General features: G+C 41.2%; 1 protein-coding gene across 5 annotated transcripts in view; it reads left to right on the top strand.

Moving 5' to 3' along the window:
• Positions 1 to 550: 550 nt before the first annotated feature.
• The window catches only part of cadm1a (cell adhesion molecule 1a), a 352,880-nt gene continuing 326,299 nt past the window's right edge, over positions 551 to 27,131 (top strand). For all 5 annotated transcript variants that reach the window (XM_079356721.1, XM_079356723.1, XM_079356724.1 and 2 more), the window contains exon 1: positions 551 to 671. In XM_079356721.1, the coding sequence (XP_079212847.1) occupies positions 599 to 671 (73 nt within the window). In that variant the 5' untranslated portion in view covers positions 551 to 598. The remainder of the gene's footprint in view (positions 672 to 27,131) is intronic.

Raw genomic sequence — 27,131 nt, forward strand, 5'->3', positions numbered from 1 at the left:
TTTGTGTTTCTACTAGCACAAATCCGTCCAAAAAAAAAAAAGAAGAATTTGAGAATTACCTGTACAGTACTGCCAAGATAGGTACATTTGACAGTATGTGGGGTGTTTTATTCCAACATTGCATATGGAAGCAGAATATTAAATACAAACAAGTGAACAGCGAGCAGAGTGCACTGTACAATAAAAAAATAAAACATTTGATTTAGAATTTGAACGAAAAAACATTTCAATGTCCGTTCAGCTTAAGACAAGTTGGAGCATGACATGCAATAACTGTTCCATCTAATGTGACACACACACACACACACACACACACACACACACACACACACACACACACACACACAAACCTCCCCACTTCTACAGCACAACAGCGTCAAAAATAATTGACAACCTCGAAATAAAAAATAAATCGAAGTCAATTGAAAGAGGGTGTGCAGTATAACACATTTATGGCACGTGTCACCATGCATCAAAGGGCTAAGTATATGAATATGATAAACAGTACCCTCCCTTCCTCGCATCTCATTAACTGAGTCCCGTTGTAGCTATAGGTGAAGCTGCCTCGCGCGCTGCCATACTGAAGCAGGTGTCCAACATGGCGAACACTGGCAGCGGCTCTCTCGCGACTATTCTCTTTTTATTCATGCTTCAAGCGGCTCTTCATAAAGGTAGGACTTTTCATTTGACACCTTATGGAAATACACACTTTTGTCCTCAGATTTCCATGGATATAGATGAGGGAGTGTATTTTTTTTTTGATCAACGGGGCAAATTGAGAACGTGCGCGGCAGAGCATTGTGGATGTGAGATGTTGTTGAGCGAGTAAGAAAAACCTAAACTGTCCGTAAAGTTGAAAAAAAGAAGAAAAAAGAGCAGATTAATGTGTGCGTGTCGTGTCTTACAAACAGGCATTACACATACGCTGCCGAGGAATACATCACTTTGGTCAGCTCACCATTAATAATCGCTTTGCCTGCTACACAGCTGCCAACTCTTAAATGGAGACAATAATGTGGTATACAGACGATGACGCGGTCTTTGGTGGGTTTGGAGGCATAGGGAGATGCATTTGACCTGCTTACATTTGTGTTTGTTTTGTCGCTCCACTTGCTTGGTTACTTTTTGTAGCATGTTGTTTGAGAGCGGAATGTGGAGCTGCTGTAAATCACAGTGAAACAGCGGTGCGTTCAAGTAGTAGGCTGTCTGCAGCAGCTCCGGCAGCGTGCTGCTTGAGGAACCACGCTCAGCAAACCTCATTCAAAAACAGTGCTGATTTAATTTAACCCGGTGTAAGTTGAAAATTCACTCACAGAAGAGCCTTATTTAAGATAAATTAATTCAGCTGTGCCCATGTATGAATTCGGCTACAATATAGCACCCCAAAAAAACCACTTAAGTCATTTAAAATTCAGTTTTCTGAATTCGTTCACAAGCGACAGTCTCTCGATCTCAGCGCGGATCTCTTGAAAGGGGATCTCTTAAAGTTGATATTTCAATAAAACAAGTGCTGCTTGGTGTTCTTGGTGTATGCCGAATTAAACATGTTATATTAGTCACCACTGTGTGTTATTCCTCCACCTTTATGGTTTCACTTAAAGGTGACAGATAAGAGATGACTAATTGGCTCGTCTTTCCAATTGCCTTCCGGGCTGGTGTTTTCTGAACACCGTTTGTGGGGTTGTGCTGTACGCATCAAATGTTCCCTCTCTTGAGTCAGATGCTCCCAAGAAGCGGAAATGTTACAGATAATGTGAGGGTGAAAACTGCGACATGGATTTCCACGCTTTTGGCTTCCACAGGAGTGTGGATGTAGTGAGTTGGTGTCCGTGGGTTTGGCGGGCTGCGGAACGAGCACACGCGTTTATTTCAACCCCGTAAAGATGGGACAAAGTGTTGTTACGTGTTGTCAGTGGGCTGTAAAGTCCGAGTTTTTATGGGCTTTGTGCTCAGTGTGAAGTCATGAAGTGGGCTGTAGACTATTATACAGCTCGGTTGGGGTTATTTATCTTTGCGCATTGATACGATGAAGATGTAGCACGCGCACCAGCACGCGCGCACTGTTAGAAACTAAACCCGTAAAATAAGGGACGCAATTATATAACAGATTCAACTAAGAATTAGTGGTGAATTCACGCAATGTTGCGGTAACACACGTTTAGCTGACGTCAACTCAGCGTTGACGATTAGAAGGGTAAAGTTATTACGCGTTAAGGCGACTCTCCTTAAGAATATAAACCCTTTTTATGCTGAGTTCGAGCCTCCTAATAGTGTGAATGACAGGGCGGCAGATGTCGACGTTTGTCACGTAGTGGATTATCCAGCAGGCTTAATCCATTACACAGTTTTATCCATTTAGATGGACGCGCACTCATCGTGTTTCTCATGCGACGAGTCAGATTGAACAGTCCTGTGAAGCCCAGCAAACCAAACAAGGCTCTGTTGTTCTTTGGACAGTGGGGCACTGCTGCTTTGCTTTACCTTCATGGAAATGGCTCCACTGATTTCAAACAAAGCTCAGGGCAAAGCTTGCACAAAGCATATTAATTATTTACCTCCTGTGGATACTGTAGGCTCACATCGTGCTAAGCATTGCAGGCAAGCTCTTTTTGTGTGCGTCTCTCTCTCTCTCTCAATACAAATAGATGGAAGTTGGTGCTGTGAGGGTGAGCCGTGCACTGCAGTCAGGCTAAGAGAAGGCTGCATTAATTAATTTCTGCAAACTATAAGTTTGGTTTTGGCAGACAAGGCAGGCAAGCTGTAGCATATCAAATCACAAGTGCTGCAAATGAAATGGATTTATGAGAAAGCATTCACAGTTCAATGCATCCAACTATGGCTCTTGTTTCAAGCGATACAGAGTGGATACATCCCGCAGATAATGCTCATCCTTTGGATGTAACTTAATAACTGATTAGTTTTTGTCAGTCATGCAGAATATATGGGATTTCAAGTGACCCGAAGTGGAAGTAGAAAATTACCATGCATAAGTATTAAAATGGACTCTTAATTATTTGACACAGTGCTTGTATTTCACATATATAGAGAAATAAACGTTGGTAATGTCAGACTTCTTTTAAAGCTACAGGCATCCTTCCCAGAGCTTTGATGGACACCTTTCTCCATACTTAGGCAACGAAAGTGATGTTAACTGGCCTTGAGCTCGTCTAGCGTCTTTCTCGTCAAGTTCTATGGAGACCGTTCGAACACAGCAGGTCACACATTCACTCACTGATGGCCGAGGTCTAAAGTAGCCATCAGTTTAACAATCCCATTCATTCACATTTATAAGCCGTCGACAAAGCAGTGGGAGCTATTCGGGATTAAGTGTCTCTGGCCCAAGGGCGTGTAGCTAGGGATCGAACCCCCGACCGCCCGGTGGTGGCTCCGTGCATCCTTGTGTGTGAACACCCAAAGGTTTAATGCATGGACGGAAGAGTTCCTGCTGTCCACTCACATATTCACTTGCGACAGCTCGAGATGATTCGATGTATGTTGTGTTAAACAAATGATGTATGTTGTGACAGAGCGGAGACTGACCGAACATCAGGTGGCATCCGAAAATTCTGTCATTTAAAAAAAACAAAACACCATTCACTTCAAAATTGTGAATGCCCCCACCGGAGACGAATCAAGTTTTTTGAATAACATTTATTGGATTGAATTCAAACAAACAATACAAGCACACACTTAGATGTATTAAAAACTGAGTGAGGACTTTTCATAACGCTGTTTTTACAGTCGTGAGTTTGGCTTCTGCAAATTGTCGAAGTTTGAAATTACATTTAAAAAGTACATTTTTAGATACACTGTAAAGGTTTTTTTTTGTGAAGTGAAGTCACTCTGCTGTTGAATCTTTAAAAAAAAAAGATCAAATAGACTGACGCTGAGAAAGCACCCGAGATCTGCGAAGGTTTATGTTGGGTAACAAAACACATGCAGGGTGGTATGTTAGAGAAAAGTTATCTGTCTGCTCTTCTGTGTAAAGATTTTGGTCATGCAGCAAAGTAGATAGAACACCTGGAACTTCAGTGGCAGGGCTCTTTACAGGTATAAAGAGTGCTCACGCAGCACACTCTGACCACAAGCATGCTGAGACTTGAGCGCTCGCTTGGGCAATCCATCAGTCGTGGTGCGAGGCATCTCTGCGTCGTTCATTTTTCTGCAGTTATGTAATGCTGCGATAGTGCAGGTAAGGACAGGGGCTGTGTGTGTGTGTGTGTGTGTGTGTGTGAGGGCAAGAAAGCTGAGTGTGTGTTCCCCATGTTAAGCTCATCCAGGTAGACATGACATGACTCCTCAGTGTTTCTGTGTGTTTGAGCTCAGCTTCTGATGTAGTTTTCGTATCTTTGTTCAGCGAGATGAGAGCACGAGAAACGTTCCAGCTCTTCCGACATATTAGGAGATGATCATGAACTGCTTGTTTCAGCACGCAGGTTCAGGTTTTTCTTTTAGAGACTGGACTGAAGGAGATCCCCCACCAGCTTGTTTCTGCATGTTGGTTCATGTTACATTATTGAAAACCTTCGTTGTCGACTGAGATGCAGAACACTGTACAGTTAAGATTTTTACATGTCACTAGTTTTTAAGAGTCATGAGGATTTTAAACTGTGAAACGATTCTAGTTCAAATCAAACGGGATGGATTAGAGTTCGAGCGATTAATCAGCCAGCTGATAATATCGGCTGTTACGAGCCTACGCAGCAGCTATCGATATCGGCTCATTGTATCGCAGATATGCACCAATATTAGCACATTTACTCAACAGCATTTGCGTTCAGGTTGTCACCAGCAGAGGGCGCTATATGGATTACTGAAAGCATCAGCACTCCAGTGTGTCAGGCGGTGAAGCACGTACATGCTCAGTTACTTTCCAGTGGAGTGTCTGGTCATTGTAATATATTGTCCACTAATCAATATAATGAATATCTATCGGCTGATTGATCGGTTATCTTTATCAGTATCGGCCCCACAGATCCCATATCGGTCGGGCCCTGCTGTTGATACCTATTTTTTAAATCGCAGCAACAAAAATACAAGTCATAGACTGACTGGGTCGTGTCTTGATTGTAAAAATCATTTAAACTCCTGAACGCAGTTTACGTTGTACAAACATGTTGACATTGATTTATCCTTTGGATGGAGTTCTTCCTCTCTTTTGAAGCTTTGGTTCTTTTTGATGAACCCCATCATTAAAATATCTGAGATTTTATAGGTTCAAAACAATGATGGAGTTATCCAACATTTTGACACCTGAGGTCCCAGTTTCCTCTTTCAGTCTCCAGCTGTTTAGTGATGGTAAGATCCAAAGGAAACGTGTGACTGATTCAAAAGCTTTCTAGTCTCCTTGTGATCGAGTGAAGGATCCTGTTGGACACTGTCGACATCATACTCTGAGAAACAGGAGTGAGAAGGATCAAATATACGGCAGGGTGTGATATCTGAAGTCAAGAGTTCAGGCTGCAGTTTGCATTTAAATTCCCCATGAATCTGTGTGTGATTGTTTACATCCTGGCCCTCCATGTGACAGCTCATTTCAGATGTGATCTCCGTGCTGCCGCCTCGTCCCCTGCCTCCTTAGAGCCTGTTGAGCTCTTACAGGAGATTCATTGCTTCTCTTCAAAAAAAAAAAAAAAATGATGGTAGATGCTTTTTTCCTCACTGTGGCTTTACTATCAATTCTTTTCAGGTGTGTCAGAAAAATCTCACTTCATGGGGTTTAAAAAGGCGTAAAAGGAGAAGGCAATACATCATGTTGACATTAACTCTCAACAATAATCATGTGAAACAGCTATTGAGAAGTGAGCCTCACGTGCTGGTTGTGATGAACTGACGAGCACGGTGCTCTTTGAGTAGCAGATCCACTGCTTCACGCTCTGTCTTTAAGTTCCAGTGATGCAACAGTGAAAAGGCCTTCACAATTATTTGGGTAGAAAAACACATCGCAGCAGCTTAAAGAAAAAAAGAAGAAAAAAAAGCAGTACACGAAACGGAAGTGTAGCCGTGTTCTCATGTTAATATGATGCTCTGTGTGAACCGCTCAAGACTACATGATGCAACTTATGATGAACTGAACTCACAAAATTCAGGCCAAAAAAAGGAGTGAGATGATTCCTCTAATCGCTCTCGGAGACGTCTCCACATTTCTCGTCGTGCTGAACTCACTCCTCAGACCTGCCTGCATCCAGGAAGTGATGGAGTCATGTTGCTGCACACATCACAGAGATGTGAGAATAATTACATGAACTGTTTGTTAAAAAAAACAGGGCATCAGTGTGTCACGATGCTTTAAATACAGTTAGCCATGTGAGTTAGCCTAACATGTTTTTTTTTTTCTCAACTTAAGGCCGGGGTTCAAAAACGTTTTCCTTCATGCACCCACCCGTACCTCCACGTCCCCTCGCAGGCGCCCTGAACTCACACTTTCACGTCATGACAGTTTGAGCAGCACAGATTTAAAGTGTAGAGGAAAAAAAGATTTTTCGGCCTCAGTTGAGACATCCGTATTAATCATTAATCACACTCTTTTTTTCATCGTTTTGTTATCTGTTAGTGCAGGTGTTCACTAATATCTGTCGCGTCTGAAAGAGGAGATGATTTGTCCTTCCGTGTGCAGTAAGGGAACTAAAGAGCTGCAGATTTTCTTTGCAGCTTCAGGCTTCCAAAATGATCCCAATTCTTCTTTTTATCAACTTTTTAAAAAACAAACAAAAAACAATTAACTGACTTGTTTTCTGTTCAGACTTGTTCTGAAAATGACTGTTTCTCTTATCAAAGTGAACTGGCACAAAACACCGCCCACAGGCAGCTACACGTACAAAGAAAACCTGTTTCAGGCTCAGTTGGATCCCCGTACTGCGAGCTTTGGCTCCGAGTCAAGCCGGTAGGAGCCCTGGAGATGAAAACAGGTGTGGAAATGGACTTGTTCTCCTTCTGGACCCCCCCCCTCCCCCTCCCCCCCGCAGCCTCTCGGCCTTAATAAAGAACAATGGCTTTATTTCTGAAGGGAGGGGACCCTAAGTGACCCCCCCTCCACTCCTCCTCCTCCTCATGACCTGGGCCCACAGATGACTTGGGCTGGGTCGCATCTGGCCTCTGTGCACTTAGTGTAATCAAAGAGAGAAAAAAGGTTTACGGCCTACTTGTTACTGTGCTGCCAACCGATGGGATGTCAAGTCAGCACCCTCCGATTCCAAATCTCTGGAGGGGACGGGGAGGGGGCGTTGAGGGGGTGGGCGTGGGCCGCAATCTGCCATTCTGAAAGCAGCCCACCGGCTTTGGAGTCGAATAATTGAGCTGTTCACTTCCACAATCTGGCTACGCAACGCGCGAAATGAGTCAAATTCGACGGATATTTTTGAATATTTATGATCCCATTTACATAGTGTTGATGCACAAAAGGCCAACGAGGTGAATGCAAATATTTTCCAAACATCACTTTGTAGGAGTCGTGTTGCTGGTGAGGCCCCTGAGCGAGTGTGTGCTACCATAAGATGCAGACAAGTTGTAGAAATCACATGAAAGGCTTTGAATTGATCAACATGCTTCACGTCATGGCAAGCTTCGCTTTGTACACAAACATCAGCCAGACAATTAAACGGCTCACCAGTGAAATGACGCACTCCCCTCTTCCTATGGTCGCTGCCACTCAGACTGGGGAAAACTTAAGAGCAGCATGTCTTGTGCGGGCCCTGAAGGAGCTTTGTCAAGCCTGAGAAAATATCCCTGATGATGTCATTTGGGATTTCTCCGCTTGGGTTTGGACACTACAGACTCCTAAAACTAAAAGCCTGTGTTACTAACACGGGTCCTGGAGTCAGAGAGACGCTGGCCGTTTTTTGGAGCTTGACCAAAACTTTAATGGTCAGGGACGTGTCGGCATCTATTAGGGAGCATCTCTTTATTATTTTTTTAATCGGCCTCTTGTGAGTCTCTCAATCTCATGGAAGTTATTTGAAGTGCTTTTGTATCTCGATCTGGCTTTTCAGAGGAACATAGTGTACAGCACTGTTCCTCAACATGTCACTCATCTCTCACTCAGTAATGCGTGTCTCTTCTGTCTGTCTGCATTACAGAATCACCACGGCTCATGATTGGTCAAAAAGCTTCGTCAAGACAGTGACTGTTAGAATGACAGATAGTGTTTGCACAGAATCAGGTTAGATGAATCCAAATCACCTGTAACCATCCTACAGTAGTAACCTGTTGGTTCTTTTCTCACTTGTTTCAAGATTTGGTGGACGGAGGTCATGTGACTTGGCCTGGTCCAGATGTCGTTGGTTAATACTTTTGACGCTGCAGGGTAAAAGTCATCCGTTATATTTCTTAACCTCAACAAACCAAAGTAAGAATGCCTTGCATCAGCAACAAGTCATGGTCACTTACAATTTAGTAACTAAACAATTCCAGTTTAACCAGAAGAAGATGGCGTACGCCAGATTTGTGGAAGTACTTTTTGACCCCCACACTGTTTGTACTATATGACCATATATTCTTTGTTGCCGCATGATTTCATAGTTTCGCCTTTTTCAGAAATGGCAACAGCCAAACTCCTCTTACCCGTCCTCCTATCTGAAAGTTTTTTTTAACCAAACCAAAGTGCTCTCAGTGCCAACTTTAACAAACTTGAACATAATCTCATTATGTAAGATTGGTGGGTTGAACGTGGCAAACTCCAGCCGAACTGTTGAACCCATTTCATCCGCAGCCCGTCTCATTCTAGAATCTGACATCCACCCTTTTTAAGAAGAAAATAGTTTTGAACACAACCACTGTTTTCTTTCATCCTCTCTCATGGAGAAACAATGAAAGGAAAAAAAGAACCGTGGCCCGTCGCTGGTGAAGCACAAGGATGAGCCGGGGCAACATCAGAGAGCAGCCTGAGGCAGGTGGATGTGCCCCGAGCCTCCGACACATGGAAGCAGTCCTGACCAAACACTGACAACTGGGATTACACACACACACACACACACACACACACACACACACACACGTATATGATCACAAGCCAAAACCAAACAGAAAATCCAGTTATATAAGAAAAAAATGCACCCACATGAATGTACGTCGTGAAAGGGACAAATATATTACAACCACATAAATCTGATTACAGCTCCTGTTGTACCATAAATACTTGAAATCATAAAAAAAACACATGTAATCAATTCCACACTGTGCATGATGGATGTATTTAATCACACTCCATCACTCGATGCTTGATGGAATTATGAAACGGTTATATCCCAACCCCTTTTTTTTGCATCAGTCAGGAGAAGTCTTTATTGGTTTTAAAGTCGTATTAAAAAAAGACGACCTGTTTCGTCACCCTCCAGTCCAACGTCCTGCTTGTTAGCCCGTTAGCTTGATTTATTCACATCAGTCCATATTGTCACAGTGAAAAACGTAACGAGCTCAACGACGCCTTCAAGTCATACTCGAACAGACTCGCCGTTTTTATCCACCAGTTGTCTCCGCTTTGCTGCTTCGTCTCCGTTTTTAACACGCCGTCAGTTAACTCCGCACCCGCACGTTTAAATTAAAAGCAGTGCCTCGGCTCAAGAGCGTAATCCCCCTCGTTTTCAGGGAGTTGAGTTTATTTGATGTTAGCTTGGCAGCAATAAACATGGAGTTAAGTGGAAGTCATTGGGGGAAAAAAAAATGGGATTACAATTGTCTGCATAACAGAAGAACTGGGTAATAGTGAAGTGAGGATGATTAAAATGTTGAATGTGATTGAGCCACATCTTTAAATCAAAGTGTTGAGTGGTGTTGATGAGAGTCGCAGCACTCAATGGTCTGTATTAATATAATCTAAAAAATAGCACCAGCTTTCTTTATTACTTGAAGTTTTATCATTAAAATCTTTGAGACCATTCAAGAAAGCGTGACTAAATACACTCTTCAAATGTCATTCCTAAGTGTTTTACTGGATCAGCTCCTGATAAACGGACGTGTATTTTCAGTCGTCAAGTAATGGGTGACTTAAAGGACACAAGAACACGTCTGTCGTCTGAAAACGTGGAAGCCCGACTAAAAGCGCGTGGCTGACTAATTGAATCTGCAGACCCGACAGAACCATTGTCAGCTGCAGCGAGAAATGTTTTCCATTTCCCCTTTTTGAATTTACAAAAGACAACAAGTGGCCTTTGATTGCTCTTTTCCTCTCAGTTTGAGGCCTTCATCATCTTGCTCCGCCGCGGTGTCGCGGTGAGGCATCGCGCGCTGTAATTGGGCCCATTTTGCCTGCATTCATTGATACAATGCCGAGTTCAACAATGAATGAATAAGGAATCAATGCATATCATTTGTGCTTTCAACCAAATAAACAATACAGCTGGTGTTCCGCTGTAATCATCTGAGGGGAAATGAATGCCCTTCTGAATACAATGCAGGTATGCATCAGCCATCGAGGGCTTGAGTGATCCGGGCTCTCCCATCTTTCATTTTACATAACACTCCGGCTTGTATTACATTTCACAGAATTTGCTCCTGATGAGAGCCTTCAGGCTGTTGCACTGTGTCCCATAGAACCGGATCACCTCCCCTGTGCTCGGTTGCCGTCTTTTGTCTCTTCTATTGTAAATCTGTCTTGACTGATATTTTCTGCACTGACGCCAGACAACTGCAGCACAATAACGCACCGTCTCATTTTCTTTGTGTCCTCAGTTGGAGGTTGTGGAGGAAACTCGTACCTGCTAAAGAACAATGGGTCGAACCCTTGTCCTGAAATTGCAGATTACACGTCTGTGAAGTACGGCTTAATTTCAACGAGTGTCTCATTTTAAATCTGTGTGTAAAAAGGAAGACAAGGAGGAATCCCTTTCTTGGCTATTTTAGGATTTTACCTCAACATTACTCAGCATTTATTACGTAGCGTGTTTCTACTTCACAAACACCACCTATGAATGGGGCCTATCAGCTTTCAATGAAAAATAATTTTCTCCAACAAAGACCTTCTTTTCTTTACACATCGGAAAAGGAAAACAATGAAATAATTGATTTTGCTAACAATAGTGAGCAGGTTGACTAAAGATAAGGGCCCGACTGATATGTCAATACCAGTGATGACAAAAATCTGATAACGACATATTGGTTGATATCGTTCTTGGTTCTATCTTAAATAAAGTTTGAAAAATCTTGAATGCAAAAAACTGATGGACATGACAGGAGACTGGAAATGATTTAGGTGGAACTCTGTAGCCTAGTTAATGACTTTTAGGGTTGTTCATAGCTCTTATTCAGAACAGTGTATGTATATATATATATATATATATATATATATATATATATTATTTACTTTTCCTGATTGACTTAGAAACTGTAATGGAAAAAAAATATATAAATACACACTGGTGGGTTTTTTCACATTGTATAATGGTGCATCTTGTTTCCTGGCAACAATTGTTTAATACCATGTCGAGCCTTTACAGACTCATGCTGGCTCACACTGCACACCTGGTGCTTTACACCTTTGGGTCGACGGCATCCTGTAAAAGTTGCTTCAGGAGCGAACGCCTGCTGGGTTTACAGCCAGTAATAAAAGGTTCCTGTTCGATCCAAGAAGTAATAGCAAGCGTTCAAAACACATATTCCAAGAAGTAATAGCAAGCGTTCAAAACACATATTCCACTTGTTTGATCAGTGTTACAGTACTGTTACCCTTTTTGGTTAAATATTCCTTGGAGCCGGTGAGCTCCTGATCTAGTTGTCAGGTTCTGTTTTCTACCAATATGAAAAACGGAACGGAAGCAGAAATTGGCCAGTTGGCACCAGAAATGGAGTCTTTTACCCAGAGAGGCTGTTGAGCATTTCTAACAGTAAGAATTGGCAGCAAACATTGCCTTGATGAAGACTTAAAAGAGGATGCTCAGAGTGAACTCAGGGCTTTCCTGACTCATAAAGAACATTTGGAGGAAAGGTATGTATTCGCGAGCTACTTTTCGCTGCGAGCCAAGGCTCTCTGCAGTTTGGCCCTCTGAAATCTTGTATTTCTGTGGGGAGATTTGGCTGTGAGTAGCGTTTATTATGACTTACACTATGAGTCTTTACTCGACCCTGTCCATAACAGATCACTTTTATAGAATACATGGCCAGGAAACAGAAAAAGCAAACATTTCACAAGAGCAAGGATCACATTTGGAATTATAAAACGCTTATGTAAGCACACAACAAAGACGAGGATGAAATGTAGAGTTTGTTTTATTTCAGGCGTCTCTTCCTCAAAATACTCTCTGAAAGGAAGTGTAGATCTGTTTCATGCTACTTTCTGAATACAATTAATTTCACACACACACTAAAACAATATCCAGCAAGTAGGACAAACCGCCCCCTGCTCGCTAACAGCCTCTGATCTGACAGACTTTGTATCCGGTTCACTCTGTGTCCTCTCGCGCTCTGATTTGAAGAAAGTGTGCGGAGACGTTCAAAGACTCTGAATATTTTAAAGAAAAAAAAAACTCTACAAACAACTAGAACAAAAAAAAAAATACTGAATCTGACAATAGGGTGCTGCACTTGTACAGAATACTGTTTAGGACTGTCAACATTAACATGTTAATCATGGGATCAATACAGAGTCCTTAATGTGTTAGTATTAATGTCAGTCAGTCACATTAACTATTGGACTCTTTTGAATGTGTGCAAATGTACACAGAGCTTCATGTACCTTATTATCCTGTTAAAAACAATACAAGTGATAAAGACTTGGCATAGGAAGCGAGACTTGCACTCATATTACCGAGCAGCAGACCTCACCATGGCAGGTCATAACAAACAGTGCCAAGTACAAAGGTAGTTGTCTGAGTGATCCAGAGATGGCGTCCAGAAAGTTGTGAAATTGGCGCCTTCTTAACCATAGTGGTGTGACTTCTATAGACTCCATGAAGTCCCTGTGGTGGAGCGTGCGAGCTTAAAGAGCAGGCTCTAATGAAATGTCCCTCCTCTCTCACTGTAGGTGACACTGGGGCAGCACATGCAGATCCAATGGTGGCTAAGGTGGATTGGACCCTAATCAAAATTTGACTGGCTATTCACAGTGCTGCCCCATCATCCAATATCAAATATTTGGGTTTTCTTGCAGCTGGCGGCCAACAGTTTTCTTAACATTAAGTAGCAATTAATTTTTTTTATTGATACAGCACTGGAGTCTTTTTGCAAAAGACGAAAGATCGAAAATGAAAGAAGGATGGACACATTTTAGATGTCTTCTTTCTGGTTTTGGTTACAATCAAAAATCTTTTTTTCTGCTCACCCACCGACCATTACTCACGTCTGACAAGCACTCAGCGAGGAATCACATTCAGCAGGAGCCACACGTATCAATTTGTGTAGCAAAAGAGAGCCAAAGCAAAGTGCTTGCACACCATCCATCCACATAACTTTAATGGAAGGACCGTGCTTGGGAGCCAAGCTTCTTCTCCCAGGTCATGGCTCTTTCCCGTTTGACCTAAGAACAGACTGTTACACTGAAATCACAGTCTCTCCTTCCAACCATCACAACTTCTGTCACATGCTGACTGTGTGGGGCCATTTCCACATCTCCATGAGTTTACTTTAGTGCTGTGTTTTATAAGTAGTACTTTTCTTGTAATTATCTGCCAACTTTAGACCAAATGCTGTACAGCCAAAAGACACTACTGCTCTGTGTAGGAGGTGGAAGACTTTCTGTGAAATGTAGGACATCGCTAACTGAACTTGAGGCAGACTGAGACAAAGTGTTTATCGTTGCATCTGAAAGAAAAATCATTAAATGGTAATGAAGAGAGCATGACAGATTGATGTTATCTGCTCAGTAAAAAGAGGACGGCAGTGTATTCAATGTGTGGGTCTATAAAAATGCATACAAGGCTGTACTTGCTCCTTCAGCCCTGACATACTCAACCTAAGCAGTGGATCCAACTTTAAATGAGCTGAAAGGTTCAGTCATACCATCATATACAACTCTTTATTTTAGGGCTTTATCGAGAACACCATGGGAAAGCCATGTGTCTCCGACTGAAAAGAGAATATGTTTGAATCCTCCCCGGTTTCTCCAAAGCAGTTCCTGCTTCTTTGAAGTGTGTAGTATTTGTTGGGCTTCACTTGGCTGTCAGATTAATACCTTCTCGACTGAAAATGAAAATGGGTGAAGGAGCAGTTAATCCGCATAAGAATATTTTTGTGGTTGAGAAGCTGCGAGTCTAGCAAACCGTCTGCGTATTGATTGGTTGTCTGGCAATGCGGCGTTGGCCTGACAAGTCAGGATCCTCTAATTCCCTCTACGATGCTGATTGCTGAACTGAATCCTGGCTTATCTCACCATTTCTCACTAGTTTATGATGATACAATACCTGCAACATGGCCTGTACAATTTCAAATGAATTTAGTATTATGAGTGCATGTCAGGGCCCACCGGCCTTCCCAAACTGTTTACTTGGTGTGGCATGGCCGATTTCCATTAATAATTGATCAAGGATGAAATTATGTTTACTTAGGTTGTAGCAAATGTTGTTAGTTACACCTGCATGAACTCTCTTACAAGAGTTGTTTTTTCATTTACAGCGAGCTGAAGTCAAATGTTGATAGGTGACAATCACAGAATAATTCATGAAATATAAAACAGCCACATTTCTGCCTTTATTCAATTCAATTCAAGTTTGTATCACTTTTCTTACCACACTTTATCTCTTTATTTCTTTACCCCACTGTCTGACAATGTCGTCACCGTCATTAACGCCACCCTGTGGAGTCAGGAAGTATTGCACTATCTGTTCAGAGAGCCAGTTCAATATCGATATTGGGCACCAGCTTTTTAATAATTGCATCAAATAAGTTAGTACTACAATATATTAATTAATGAATCAATATTTTGTCCCAGTAGCTGACCTTACAAACATTAGAGTTTTATGATACTGAGGCTTTTCATTGCAAGCAAAAACTGAACGGTGATTGGCCTTTCCTATGCTTCAGTTTATCTGGCTACTGTAGTTGCTGTACGACGTAGACGTTGGAAGGCTTTGCAATGCAACAGAACTGGGTCTCACTTGATGAGGATTGGATTAAAGGTTCCTTTTAAGATGCATTAGAGGAGTAAGAGTGTAACAACGTTAACATGTAGGCTATACAATGGATTCAAACCTAACATAAATCTCCTTAATGCAAAAAGAGGATTAGTATAGAGCTCTTAAAGTGACACCTTTCACTGTGCAATACGTTTCAAGACCTCAATAGAAGTAGTAGAATTTGTACTATGTGTGCTTTAAGGCTACGTCCCATTTTTAGTGTTTATTTCCACGCTGTAACTATGTTTGACCACAGGCAGAATGGTCAGTTTTCATACAGCAACTTCAACAGTTCATGATCCAAGCCTTCCGACTGTCAAATAGAAATCTGAGACAATGCCTTTGCTTACCACCGCCTACATGCTACTTAGCGTGTTCCTGTCACAGTACATCCTCCATCTCACCTCTAACCTGTTGAGCGCTGGTTGTGTAGGATGGTGCATGTCTCCGTATACCTCTTTTTTTTTTTTCCTCCTACACTGGAATGATTGGCTGATAATTGTAGCTTTAAAGGCTCTTACTGCTTCTTAAAAGCCATAAACCACTATTATAACTCACATAGGAGGTCATTTTTTTCCTATATTGGATATAAGCTCCCATTAAGTGAGGCAAGAATGTGCTTCTGTGCCAAGTGTATACTTAAAGTCTTAAGGAGGCCAAAGTCTCAGGACCTCTTATTGATCAGGGTGAAGACTGCACTTAATTGGTCTTACTTCTAAATCTGGTTGGCCAAGCATAAGATGAACGTTTTGGCTTAAATTTAGTTGTTACCTCCAGACTGAATAACATCTGTTCTTAAGGCTCTACACATAAGAACCCTGTCAGTACTGTTGCTGGTGAATGACCTTTCATTCTGGGTTCAGGTGGATGCATTGTTTTAGATAAGCCCTGTTTAATGAGCATTGGAAGTAGATGTCTGGTGATGTATTTTCCTGTATATTTTATATAAAAAAAGCTGTCATGCATTGTCAGTGAACCTATATTTTCTCTTCCTCACTCTTAAAGATGGACATTTGCCTGGATATATGATTTCCAACTGTTGAGATCACTGCAAAGAGACAATCTTCACTTCGACTTAAAACCTCAATGGGATGGATAGACAATTATTTTATAGTTGCAACTTGTAATTGGTATAAATGTAATTTAAGCAAAATATATTCTGGGGTATGGATGTTGGGGATGGAAGTTTCTTACGTTTTCTATTTTTGATATTTTAAAAAAGTATCAATTTGTTATTGTGATAATTGATTCTATTAAAAAAAAAATACAAAAAACTTAATAAAAGTGCATCTAGTATTGTGTACCAGAGGATCTAATTCATCAACCAATTGCATACCATCTTGATTACACAAACATATTGTCAACTTTTCAGTACTGAATTTTTTGATAATTGAAAACCAAAACATTACTTGGTAATCTATGTTGCCTCAGACTTGTAATTGTTTGGTTTTACTCGTAGTACAACCCCACCATCCATAACTCATTATAACTTCTGAGTGAAGCCAATGCTCCAGGTTTGTATTTGTTGAAGTGTCCCAGTCACTTTTCATAACTGGAGCACATTTAAATAGAAGCACCTGTAAGGCAAAATGTTTTGTGATTGCCGGCGTTCATTGCATCAGAGAAGAGAATGCTACAGCTTATTTCGGAGCCACTCAAAGTTAATACAGTTGTTACCCTGAGATGAGATTTGTCTATCAGGGCTAAATCGGTAATCAATTGTTGATTAGTTTGACTGTTTTTCTCATTTAATTTAGTGAAATATTCTGGGGCTGGTCAATGATCTAATGAAAAAGAAAGCGTCACACTGTGAAAAGAGCACATGAGATGGTAAAAATCGATTCACTGCGTCCTCTGTCATCCACAGATGGTGCCACTTCAATCTCCTTTCTATTTTGTCACGCTAATGTGCTGAAAGATGACAAGGGTGGGTCATTTCTGAGCAAAAATAGCAAAGGCTCACTGTGACGGCCGTGTCAGTCTGCCTTCTATTTTGTCACGCTAATGTGTGGAGAAATGACAACTGTGGGTCATTTCAGAGGAAAAATGGCAAAGGTAGTAGACTGTGACTGCGAGTCCAGCGCTGTTTAATTTTCAGGATTTGATCTTCTTTTATCCAGTGTGACACAGGGCTGAACCCAGAGCACCATGCCATGTGGGACTGTAACATATTGGCCATTAATGGTATGGGCTCCCATTTATAATTCAGAACTGTGGGCTCTCTTAAAGTGACACATATCAGAGCAGTCATGCGACAAGACGTGGATGGACATTTTATATACAGAAGATGGCTGTATGCTTTTTCTTTGTAACATGAATGGCATAACCATCAGTCACAAACATGTTAGTCACACTTTTATTGCAAAAATAAAAAAACACAATTTAAGGATCCACTACAGCATTGCTTCCCAACTTGGGGTGGGGTCACATAATGAATGAAACAGATGGAGACCTACTGCAATACGGGGTCGATTATACACTTATTTGATCATATTCTTTTTACACTTGGTTTCTTCTGCATCCTCAGGTTCAGTTCTTCAAGTTATACATTAAGAACGTATTTAATAAATGACATTGATTTTAAGGCGCTGTTATTCATTACTAAGAAGTACTGGAGGGGGCTGAGTCATTTTGCCTTTGAGTACACGGTTGTTTTAATTAAATATCAAAATGACCACAATTAATCAGCCAGACAACAGACTGATTGAGTCCTTGATTTATAGCCTTCACCTGCTTTAACCCTCACTTATTAAAGATGGCTGCCATGGAACATTCATTGAAATGAAGATTGAATAATGGAGGATTTGAGAGACTCGTGACCTGTCCAAAAAATCATGATCAATTGTATTGAAAATATATTTTTTAAATCCATATATCCAGTCATTTGTTTAACTTAAAGGCAGATAGCAGTAGAAGCTGCGCTAATACACTTTGTTACTGTTTTAGCATTATTGTTGGTGAAGCAAAAATGAACCACTAATGGGAGTCCAGAATTGTATTTGTGTTGCTGTCTTATCAAAACATCAGTAAATATACAATGTTACTTATATTGTATTTTAACTCTCTAGTGTTGGGACAACCCTAGCTGATAGTATCTACTGCTTTATAATGTTGTCAAGGATTTTCCAATTATCCACCAAGGTTGAGTTTTTGCTTTTGCCTTTTAAGTGAAAGTTTTTTTTTTTTCATTATTTTTTTCATATTTAAAATCATCAGCTTTCTATAAATGAGAAAAAAAAACCCATTTCTTTATTCCCCCATTCAGAAAGAGAAAAGTGTAATTTTGGCATTGGTGCTAAAACGACTGAGCCAGCCTTTGATTGAACGCTACGTTGGCATGTTCTCTCTAAAAGACTGAGTGTTGCCATTCTCGGCTGTATAGATGCCTTTTTGTTTCCACATCCTGCTTAATTCAACGCATAACTCTCTCCCAAAGTCACCGCTCCAATCAAATACTACTCTTTGTTGGCCCTGGCCCCTGTGCATAAAGAGCATCCCTCCTTTTTCTGCTTTAATACGAGCACACTGAGGATTTTAAACACACTTACAGAATGTGTAAGGATCGGGAGAAACAAATGGAGGCTAATTCATTTAAAATGCAGGAAGAAAATCGAGTGTCGTCCCTGTTAATTTGGTCTGTAATCACGAGACTTTATTCTTGGAAGACTTCATCAACAGTAAATAAAGTCACTGCGTAGGTCAACTACAGAACAGTAAACTTTGTTGGCTTGTTTCTGATGACTTTTTAAAGCTGGATGCCCCTCACTGTTCACATTAGTCAAATGGGAGTCTCCTGCGATGCCTCACAGATTGAAGCTGCTGGGGCAAGAACCAAAAGCTCTGCAAAAGCTGACGCAGCCTCTTCCTATATGATTTTGAGTTTGTGCCAGCGAGTAATTTACCAAGCTTAGAGCCTGACAATGTGTTTCCCACTGAAATTAATGAGCAGTGGGAACAATTGGCCTTTGTTTAATGGAAGTTTAACTTTGGGGGGAACATGGAGGCTTTAGGAGGGGAGTTTGTCACTGCTGTTTTGTCTCGACACTAAGTGATGACCTTCAGGGTGCGGGCTGAGCCGGAAGAGTTTTGGTAGATTTCATTGAAGTACCTACTTAAAGGTCACTGTTTTCATAAGCTGTCTTTAGAGTAGAGAGCATTGGAACATATGCTGTGTAGCCTTGATGTTCAGAACGTGATGACACCACTTGTAAAGTTTTGGTTTTCAACCTCTCAATGATTGTCGTAGTTTGGTAGATATCTAAAAAATATGGTTGTTATCTCTGTTATCTTCGTCTTTTTTTTGACCCATGACCTTCCGATCATGATGCTTCTGTCCTGGATTTCTCAACCATTTTTCTTGGTTTTGTGATCGTCTGCTTAAAAGAATGTTTCATGGCATTTTAGATCCTCCACAGCCACACATGCTAGATGCTAAATTGAGCTTGTGTAGCTCTTTTCTTGGCTTCTGGGTCATCCGTACAATTCATACACCTCGTAAGAAAGTCAAGAATATCAGGAACATTTCTTGTCTTCCAAAAATCGACTGTATACAACACAAGAAATAGAAGAATTATGTCTCACACTACTCCTTCATAGTAAAAAACTTAGTATGTATGCTTTCTTTACCCAACTGTAAACATGCATCCTGATTCATAAACGTGCGTTCTTGTCCTTTCATATATTTTGATGATGGCCATATGATCTTCATGAAATGAAATGAACGATCTTCTCTTCATGTGTGGAAGAGAGAACACAGCTGCATCATGTATGTTTAGCTGACCTCTCATGTTGCAGCCCCCCTCTGAAGTTTTTGTTTTATTAAAGTTCCTGCATGTATGGAAGCACAGTCACCCCCCCCCCTCTCAGAAACAAGGGGATTATGGTGCACCCGGGCTAGTCTTTGAGAATAATCAGTGGGCCCTGTGGAGAGGCAGCCTGGTAATTTTCCCTGCCCGCACTGCCATCAGTGTAGCATCACCATGTTCCTGCATGGAATAAATAGTGCATCAGTCAGCCTCGACTCTTCATGCTGTTTTCACTGCCTGCCTCTGTGTGCATGTGTCTGCATAGTCTCCTGCCATTAGCGACAGTAAGGTAGTCATAGTGACTCAAACTCTGAGCTTTACAAACAGCAGCTATAGTAAGATAAAAGGTGAAACATGCACCGATGGTAAAACAACTGTAGAAGGCACCGTTCCTTACCTTTATGCCTTTGTTTTACAAAAAGAACATTTGATGTTATATATGTTTAGTTGAAATAATTAAGCTCTTTCAGAGTCTCCCATAGTTACTGGAGACCTTCTAACTCTTCTTAGTTATAAAAGATGTGGCTTTTGATTTAATTTAGCATCACTGCTTGTTGTCCTTGAAGCTTCATAAACCTTATATCTCATTTATTAAAAGTGCAATATTGCTTTTCCAATTCAAGCGGCGATGCTCCCTCAACATGAAATGCTGCATAAAACCGCCGACCCGTACACGTGTACTTTTGACATAAACATTGAATGAGATGGTGTAAAAGCGTTTGTCGAGCCGCCAGTCCCCCCTGAGAATCAACATTCTGCAGCTAAATTAGCTTTTAGCGCGTTTCACCCTCTTTGTGTTTGTCAATCAATATGCCGGAGTCCCACTGGCTACCTCGGCTATATAAAGAGAGCTTTTCATTATATAAATGCAATGCAACTGCAAAACAAAATTGGAAAAAGCAGGCATGAACATTTAGGGTAAGCTGACCCGATGGTATTAACCTTTTCAGTATTCATAGTTATATAACACTGCTCAGTTAGTCATGCAAAAATGAGTTCATGCTTGAGGCTACAGCTTGTACCTCGGCCAGTGTCCTATAAGAACCCTCCTGTGGTTTTAAAGGTGCCTCTTTATTTATGAATGCATGAGTATAATACCCTACAGTCAGTACATTTAAAGAGATCTGACCTCTTTGGCTCTCCAAAGAACTCTTGACCTGAGTTTTAATGCAGTCGGTCTATTTGGTCATTTTATATGAAGCCAAAGACAACATGTAGTGCCTGCACATTTAGATTCTTTGAACATCTCCTCTCCTTCGATTAACATTGATCTTTCACTAAAAGGTTCCTTGCTGATTTTATGCATTTTCAGTTTACTATGGTCAATGCTGTCTTATGTCATTTCTGCTACATTTATTTTTTATGTTTCTCATGTTTTTATGTGTTATGCAAATTTGTACATCTGACTTTGCTGGAAAGCACTTGAGCTGCATACTTGTATGAAAGGCTATACAAATAAAGCACACTATTATATTCTGTTCAATTGATGAACTATTTTAACCTCTGTAGATTTGTGCACTGTGCCGATGCAAACGTAGGTCAGATAGGTCAAAATAAGATGTTAAGTGGAAATGCATTTGTATCTTCATAGTAAGTGTCAACCAAAGGTCAAATGGAAGGTTGGATTGAAGTTTGTAGATAATTTGAATAGCTCATGGAATCAAAAGACGAGATCTTTGAATTTGTGTATTTGAAGCAGGGTGGGCATGTTCTAGCAGCTCTTGCAGCCTCTACTCTTCTGGGCTTTTCACAACATTTTAAATCTGGCTGCAAGTTCTTTCCCATTCAGCCAAGAGGATTAGAGAGATCGGCTACTGATGTTGGGCGATAAGACCTGGCTTGTAGTCAGTGTTCCAGTTCTTTCCTTGGTGTTGGAAAGGCACACAGCAGTCTAAAACAGCAGTGGATGCTGCAGCATTGAGGTGCATCTATTCTCATAATGTACGAGACATTTGCCAAACTTGATTCTACACGATCTCGACTGTACTGGACATCTTTGTCTTGTTTTTGTTTTCCAATTGGCGGTCGTTGACTGTAACTGTAGTAAAGTCGACCTGAGGAGGAGGAAGCATTTACCAGCGATGTTCCCATGATAACAGTTGAAATGTTGTCTCCTTCATTATGTGAGGTAATGCAAGCACTCCAAAAAACAACAACAACAGAGGTTTAGTCTATTTTTTATTCATTTCTAAGTTACAAATACATCGTAAGTTTTTGTCCACTTCAGAGACCAATGGGTGACTACGTCCATGCTTCAGACATGAGACCAGATTAACTTGTTAATGGACAATCCTCAGTGTTGTCTCGCACTCGAGCCAAAGAAAGCTGACCTTTTCTCCCAGTCACCTACCATTTCTCACACTTCCTCAAACAGCTTTCGAGACCTTCTGGTTCCCTCCCTGCACTTAGCTTTCATCAAATATTAATCACTTTCAAGACATTGTGGCTTCATTCACACTATGGTAAACTTATCCCATCTGACAGAAATATGGCCTGAGCTGTGATGCTTAGCACTTTCTAATTTATTTTTTTCCCTCCTGGTCCAAATAGAGTGCTGTGTACACATTCATTAGCACGATGCTGCTTGCTCACTCTTATTTTGAGTCTGCTTTCAGAATGCCTCTGATGAGCCTATTAGGAACCCAAACTCTGCCGTGTCATATAATGGATGAAAGGTGGGGTTTTTTTAAAGATGGGAAAATATGTTGCTAAAACGTCCAAAGAGGTTGTCAAAAAGGAAGAATAAATAATGGAAAGGTTCCTGATGTAGGTCAGTAACTGTGGGCATTCCTGCAGAGTTTTCACAAGATAAAATGTCTTGTCTAGCGAAACAAAACAAGTGGGGGGAAAAAAGGCTCCAACACAAAAACTAGAATATTCTCTGATCGTTTGAGCTTGAGCAAGAAATGAAATCCTTCCTATCAAATCTGCATACCGTAAGGATGAAGATGGACCACGCTGTCTGTGTTCAAAAGTATTTGATGGGGAAGGCCGAGCAGCCTCCTTAAAACCCTGCTGCGGGGAGGCCGTGTACTTGATATCGAACACGTTTCACATTACAGGCTATCAAAGCAGCAGTTAATAGATTTCTCTGACATAGTTGTATTTTGGGGCTTTGGCTCGGCCTTGGCTCAGGCAAGATACAGTGTCTCCACAGAGCGCACGGCGCACCACACCGTTTCAAGAGATTAGAGGTTGGTCAGCTATAGAGGAACCCAATCGATACATCCTCTCAGGGAAAGGATTGACCATGCATTGATCCGGACCTAACAGGAGCTGGAGGAGCACCAGACCACTAAAAGTACAGGTTCTGATGATAACAGTGTACCCTGCTTCGTAGCGTGATTTCTGAATCACACAAACCAAGCTGGCATTTATGTGCCCATCAAAACGGTCGTTAGGTGAGGTGTTGGACAAAAAAATTGCTGCCTTGGTAAAGTGTAAGAAAACACAGCAATGTCCTGAGAGTGCACACCTCCTGCTGGCTTTATCGTGTTAGTATGATCCAAATAAGAAGTCTTTTTTATGGTGTGATTACAACATCGTGAGGAATATTCTTTGAGGTAATAACTACCCACTTAAATGAAGATGGAAAACAACAAGTATACATTGAGTTTGATCAGATAAATGTGCACTGTTTGAATCTGGACCAGGGATGTTTGTATTGCTTGGCAGTGGGATTAAAAAGGACTGAGACTATTTTGAAAGTGGGGTGTACTTTTTTTAGATTTCCTGTTCATGCCTTGGAACAAAAATTCTCAGGGTCAGAAATGGAAAGATGGATCCATGTTGGTGTCTTTCAGAGCGGCTTCTATTTAAAGCATCCCAAAAGTTTCTGCAGAAATTTCATAGGACAAAAAAACAGATGAAATTCACATAAAAAACAGGGGATAAAAGTCAGTCTAAAAGGCGTTTTGTGACGTCTCATAGTACAGTTCAACTCAGTACAGTACAGATGTTTCTCTAAAAGCTATTGGATGAAAACCTGCAGCCAATGCACAGCGGCTATAGTCCTTAGCCATCGGTTGGAATCCAACCTCTGCCCTTTTGTTGCATGTCATCCCCAACTCTCTCAGCTGACCTTCAGCTGTCTGTGGTTTACCAAACTTTACCAAAAGTGACTATGCATCATTTTTTCAATAAGATCAAGACCGTTCACATCATCACTTTTTTCCCCCTAGCTCTTTGCTCCTATTGCGGTCATATCTGGCCTCCTGGAAAGGGCCACAACGGCCTGCAAGCAAGTGTCAAGCTGCACTTTGTAAACGCACAAAAATGAGAAGTTTAGTCGGCCAGATTTGAGAGGAAGTAAAATATTTGTCTCTGAAAGTAGAATCATGTGGGAAGACGATGTGAAACAAGTTAGAACATGTTTAAATCTCCAAGGAAACAAACCCCAAACGAAACACAGATAAACACTTCCAAACAGAGATGGGGGTATCTATAGTAGGTTGGATGTGGTTTAGTTCTAAAAAGTGAGACAGCCAGAGAACTGGCTGCCTTCACTGCAAGCTCACCATTCACCCAGAGACAAAACATGTACTTGTTTTTCTGTGATTTGTCCAAAGGCACGAGTGTTCTCCTGCTTTTTAAAGAACGAACTACATTACTGGAAAAAAAAAGAAACTTCTCCAACATTGCTGTTTCACTAAGAATAGAACTATGTTGCAGGGTTTCACTGGTTTCTCATCAGACTTCTAAAGATGTCATCTACCACATCACTGTAGCCTGTTTGTGATCACATGCTTTAATAAAGCTTCAACGCCATTCAACCAAATGCTGTCTATACACAGTCAGCAGCTGCAAACCTCCTCTACATCGTTTTCTTAAAAGGCTTCCGCATGAAGCCCATCCGTTATTTAGATTCCAAAACTGCCCGTTAACGCGATGGATATGAGTCTTTATTTTAATGTCTGGCATGAAAGCATGATGAGACTCGACAATGAGAAGCTCATGATGAACGTCCCTTCTTTAAAAGTTGCTAATGCCTGTTCAGTGCAGTCACTGAGCATCATTTGGATTGTGAATACTCCTCTTAGATCAGCGTGCTTGTCTGGCCCGTACAGATTGAATGTTGCACTTTGTCTTGAATGTGCACTTAATGAAGTCACATCTGGATTATCTTTGTCACTGATCAGCCCCCAAAATGTGAAGCAGCTCCAATTATTCTCCAGCTCGTGTTGATAATCCCCACACGGGGAGGGGATTCATTCATTTTATAGACGTGAGGACCACTTAACCATGGGATTCTTTATCATTACCACTCTCGATGTGTTTCTATTATTTGGTGGAAAGACGACAAACGAACAATGCGTTTTTAAAATTACTGGCATTTCTGTTTTATTTATTCAAGCCAATCCAAAAACTACATTTAAACACATCATGAGATCTTTTTCCCCTTAATAGTCATTTTCCTTTCTTGTCCTTGAACACATCATTATGTCATCCTATTTCCCCCTTGTTTAGTCATACTTTTTTAGGCCTGTCCATGTATGTCTATGCAGATGATTTGTTTGTTTTCTGCTCACTTTGGAGACGCTTTAGTTTGCTGAAGTTGTTGTTGCCAGTTGCCTTAAAGAATCTCAAATGAGACCCCGATGTTCCTCAGCGTTTGTTCTATTGGATAATTGTTCGCTAACACACTCATCATGACTTCAACTTGACGAGTTAAATGTGACACTTTGTAAGTTTTGTCACACGTGCTGTCTTTAGCTTGACACGGTTTCTGAGTCGGTGTAACGTTCTTGTTTTTGTACGCCAGTTGCCTCTCCTCTCACTTCTTGAAGGCAATAAACCCGCTCTTATTGGCTGTCTTTCTCAGGAGTATAATCTCACCTAAATTGTGCAGCATTTAATTGCTATTGGTATGCTCCTGTTATCTTCCTTAGGAAGGAAAGAATTTAAATGGCCGACGGACAAAATGAAGGTTGAGTTACGTGGAAATGTTTCCGGTAGTGTTGCTGCTGCCCTCATAATTAGCCCTGCCAAAGACAACTGCAGGCTTATTGCAAGACGAACCCAAAGGCAATGATGCCGAGGCGTGATGTGGATTGGATTGTTTTGGTCTGACATTTTCCTATTCTCTCAGCTACCTGCATTATTACTGAGACTCTGAATGCTGACCTTGTCCACTGGTTCACACACTGAAGACGGCAGTTCATTGAATTCAGCTCAATAGTTCTTATATTGCCTGTCTCTGTCTGTTTAACAGAACCAATTAAACTGTTAATTCCTGCTGCACTTGTGATCCAGTGATAATGACTTGAGAAGAATGGAAAGCATGTGTCTAATTTTTTCGCAGGTACAAGTCAAGGGCTCGGCTTTTCTCCAGCTTTGAGGGGTTTCTAATTCAGTTTGGGCAAAGCAGGCCTTAGAGCTTTGACGGGACCCTTTCTCATCACCCGGGCTTTGTCGCCACTCGTTCATTTCACTCCATTCAGGTGGGCCACATTGTGCGCCGCCTCTCTGCCCATGCATTTCATTTGCTGGGCCTTTGTTTTGAATTCTGCCGGAGACGAACCGGAGGCACTGAGTCAGAGCTAAGGCGGGGATTAGGACCGCTCGTTTCACGCTTTCTTGGAGGTGGGCTAACTTTGAAAATGTCAAGGAGGGTGAGGAGATACAGCTCTATTTGAATGCATACTGTAGTCACAGCACATCAATGATGGGAGCGTCTAAATCCTCATGCTCAGACTCGAGCCTTCACCAGTGATTGACTACATGCTTGACTCAGACTCACCCTGCTGCTTTAGAAGTTCTGCACCGTACACTTTATGCCTACATGTATATCACCATCAAACAAATAAACCCATGACTTACGATTCAAATCCAAACTCATGGACATTCATCTGCCACTTTAACAACCTTCAGTACTTTGAGAAGGTTTAGAGTTTTGAACAGGGCTGCAGGAATTTGCTTTCCTTCAGCCACGAGGGAAGTGAGGTCAGCTTCTGATTGTAGGTGACAAGGCAAGGTGCAGAGTTTAAGATCAGCTGAACATTCGAGGATGGCTCTATGCAGACCAGTGGCTTCCAAACTGAACTTGGAGAAAGCTGGCTTTGTGCTTTGGGTAAATGTTACATGAGACACGATGGAGCATTTTCCAAATCGTGGTTTTAAACTATTTGATAGCACTATATGAAACAAGGTTATTCACAAAGTGAGTTAAGTTCTATTTTAGACATATATTAGATTTTAACTCTTCACATTATCTCGACTTTGACTATTGAGCTTGTAATTCTTGCAAGTTTGCGATGGAGACTTTTTGATACTTCTATGGACCAATAAG

This window comes from Symphodus melops (genome assembly GCF_947650265.1).
Source record: "Symphodus melops genome assembly, chromosome: 11".
NCBI lineage: Eukaryota > Metazoa > Chordata > Actinopteri > Labriformes > Labridae > Symphodus > Symphodus melops.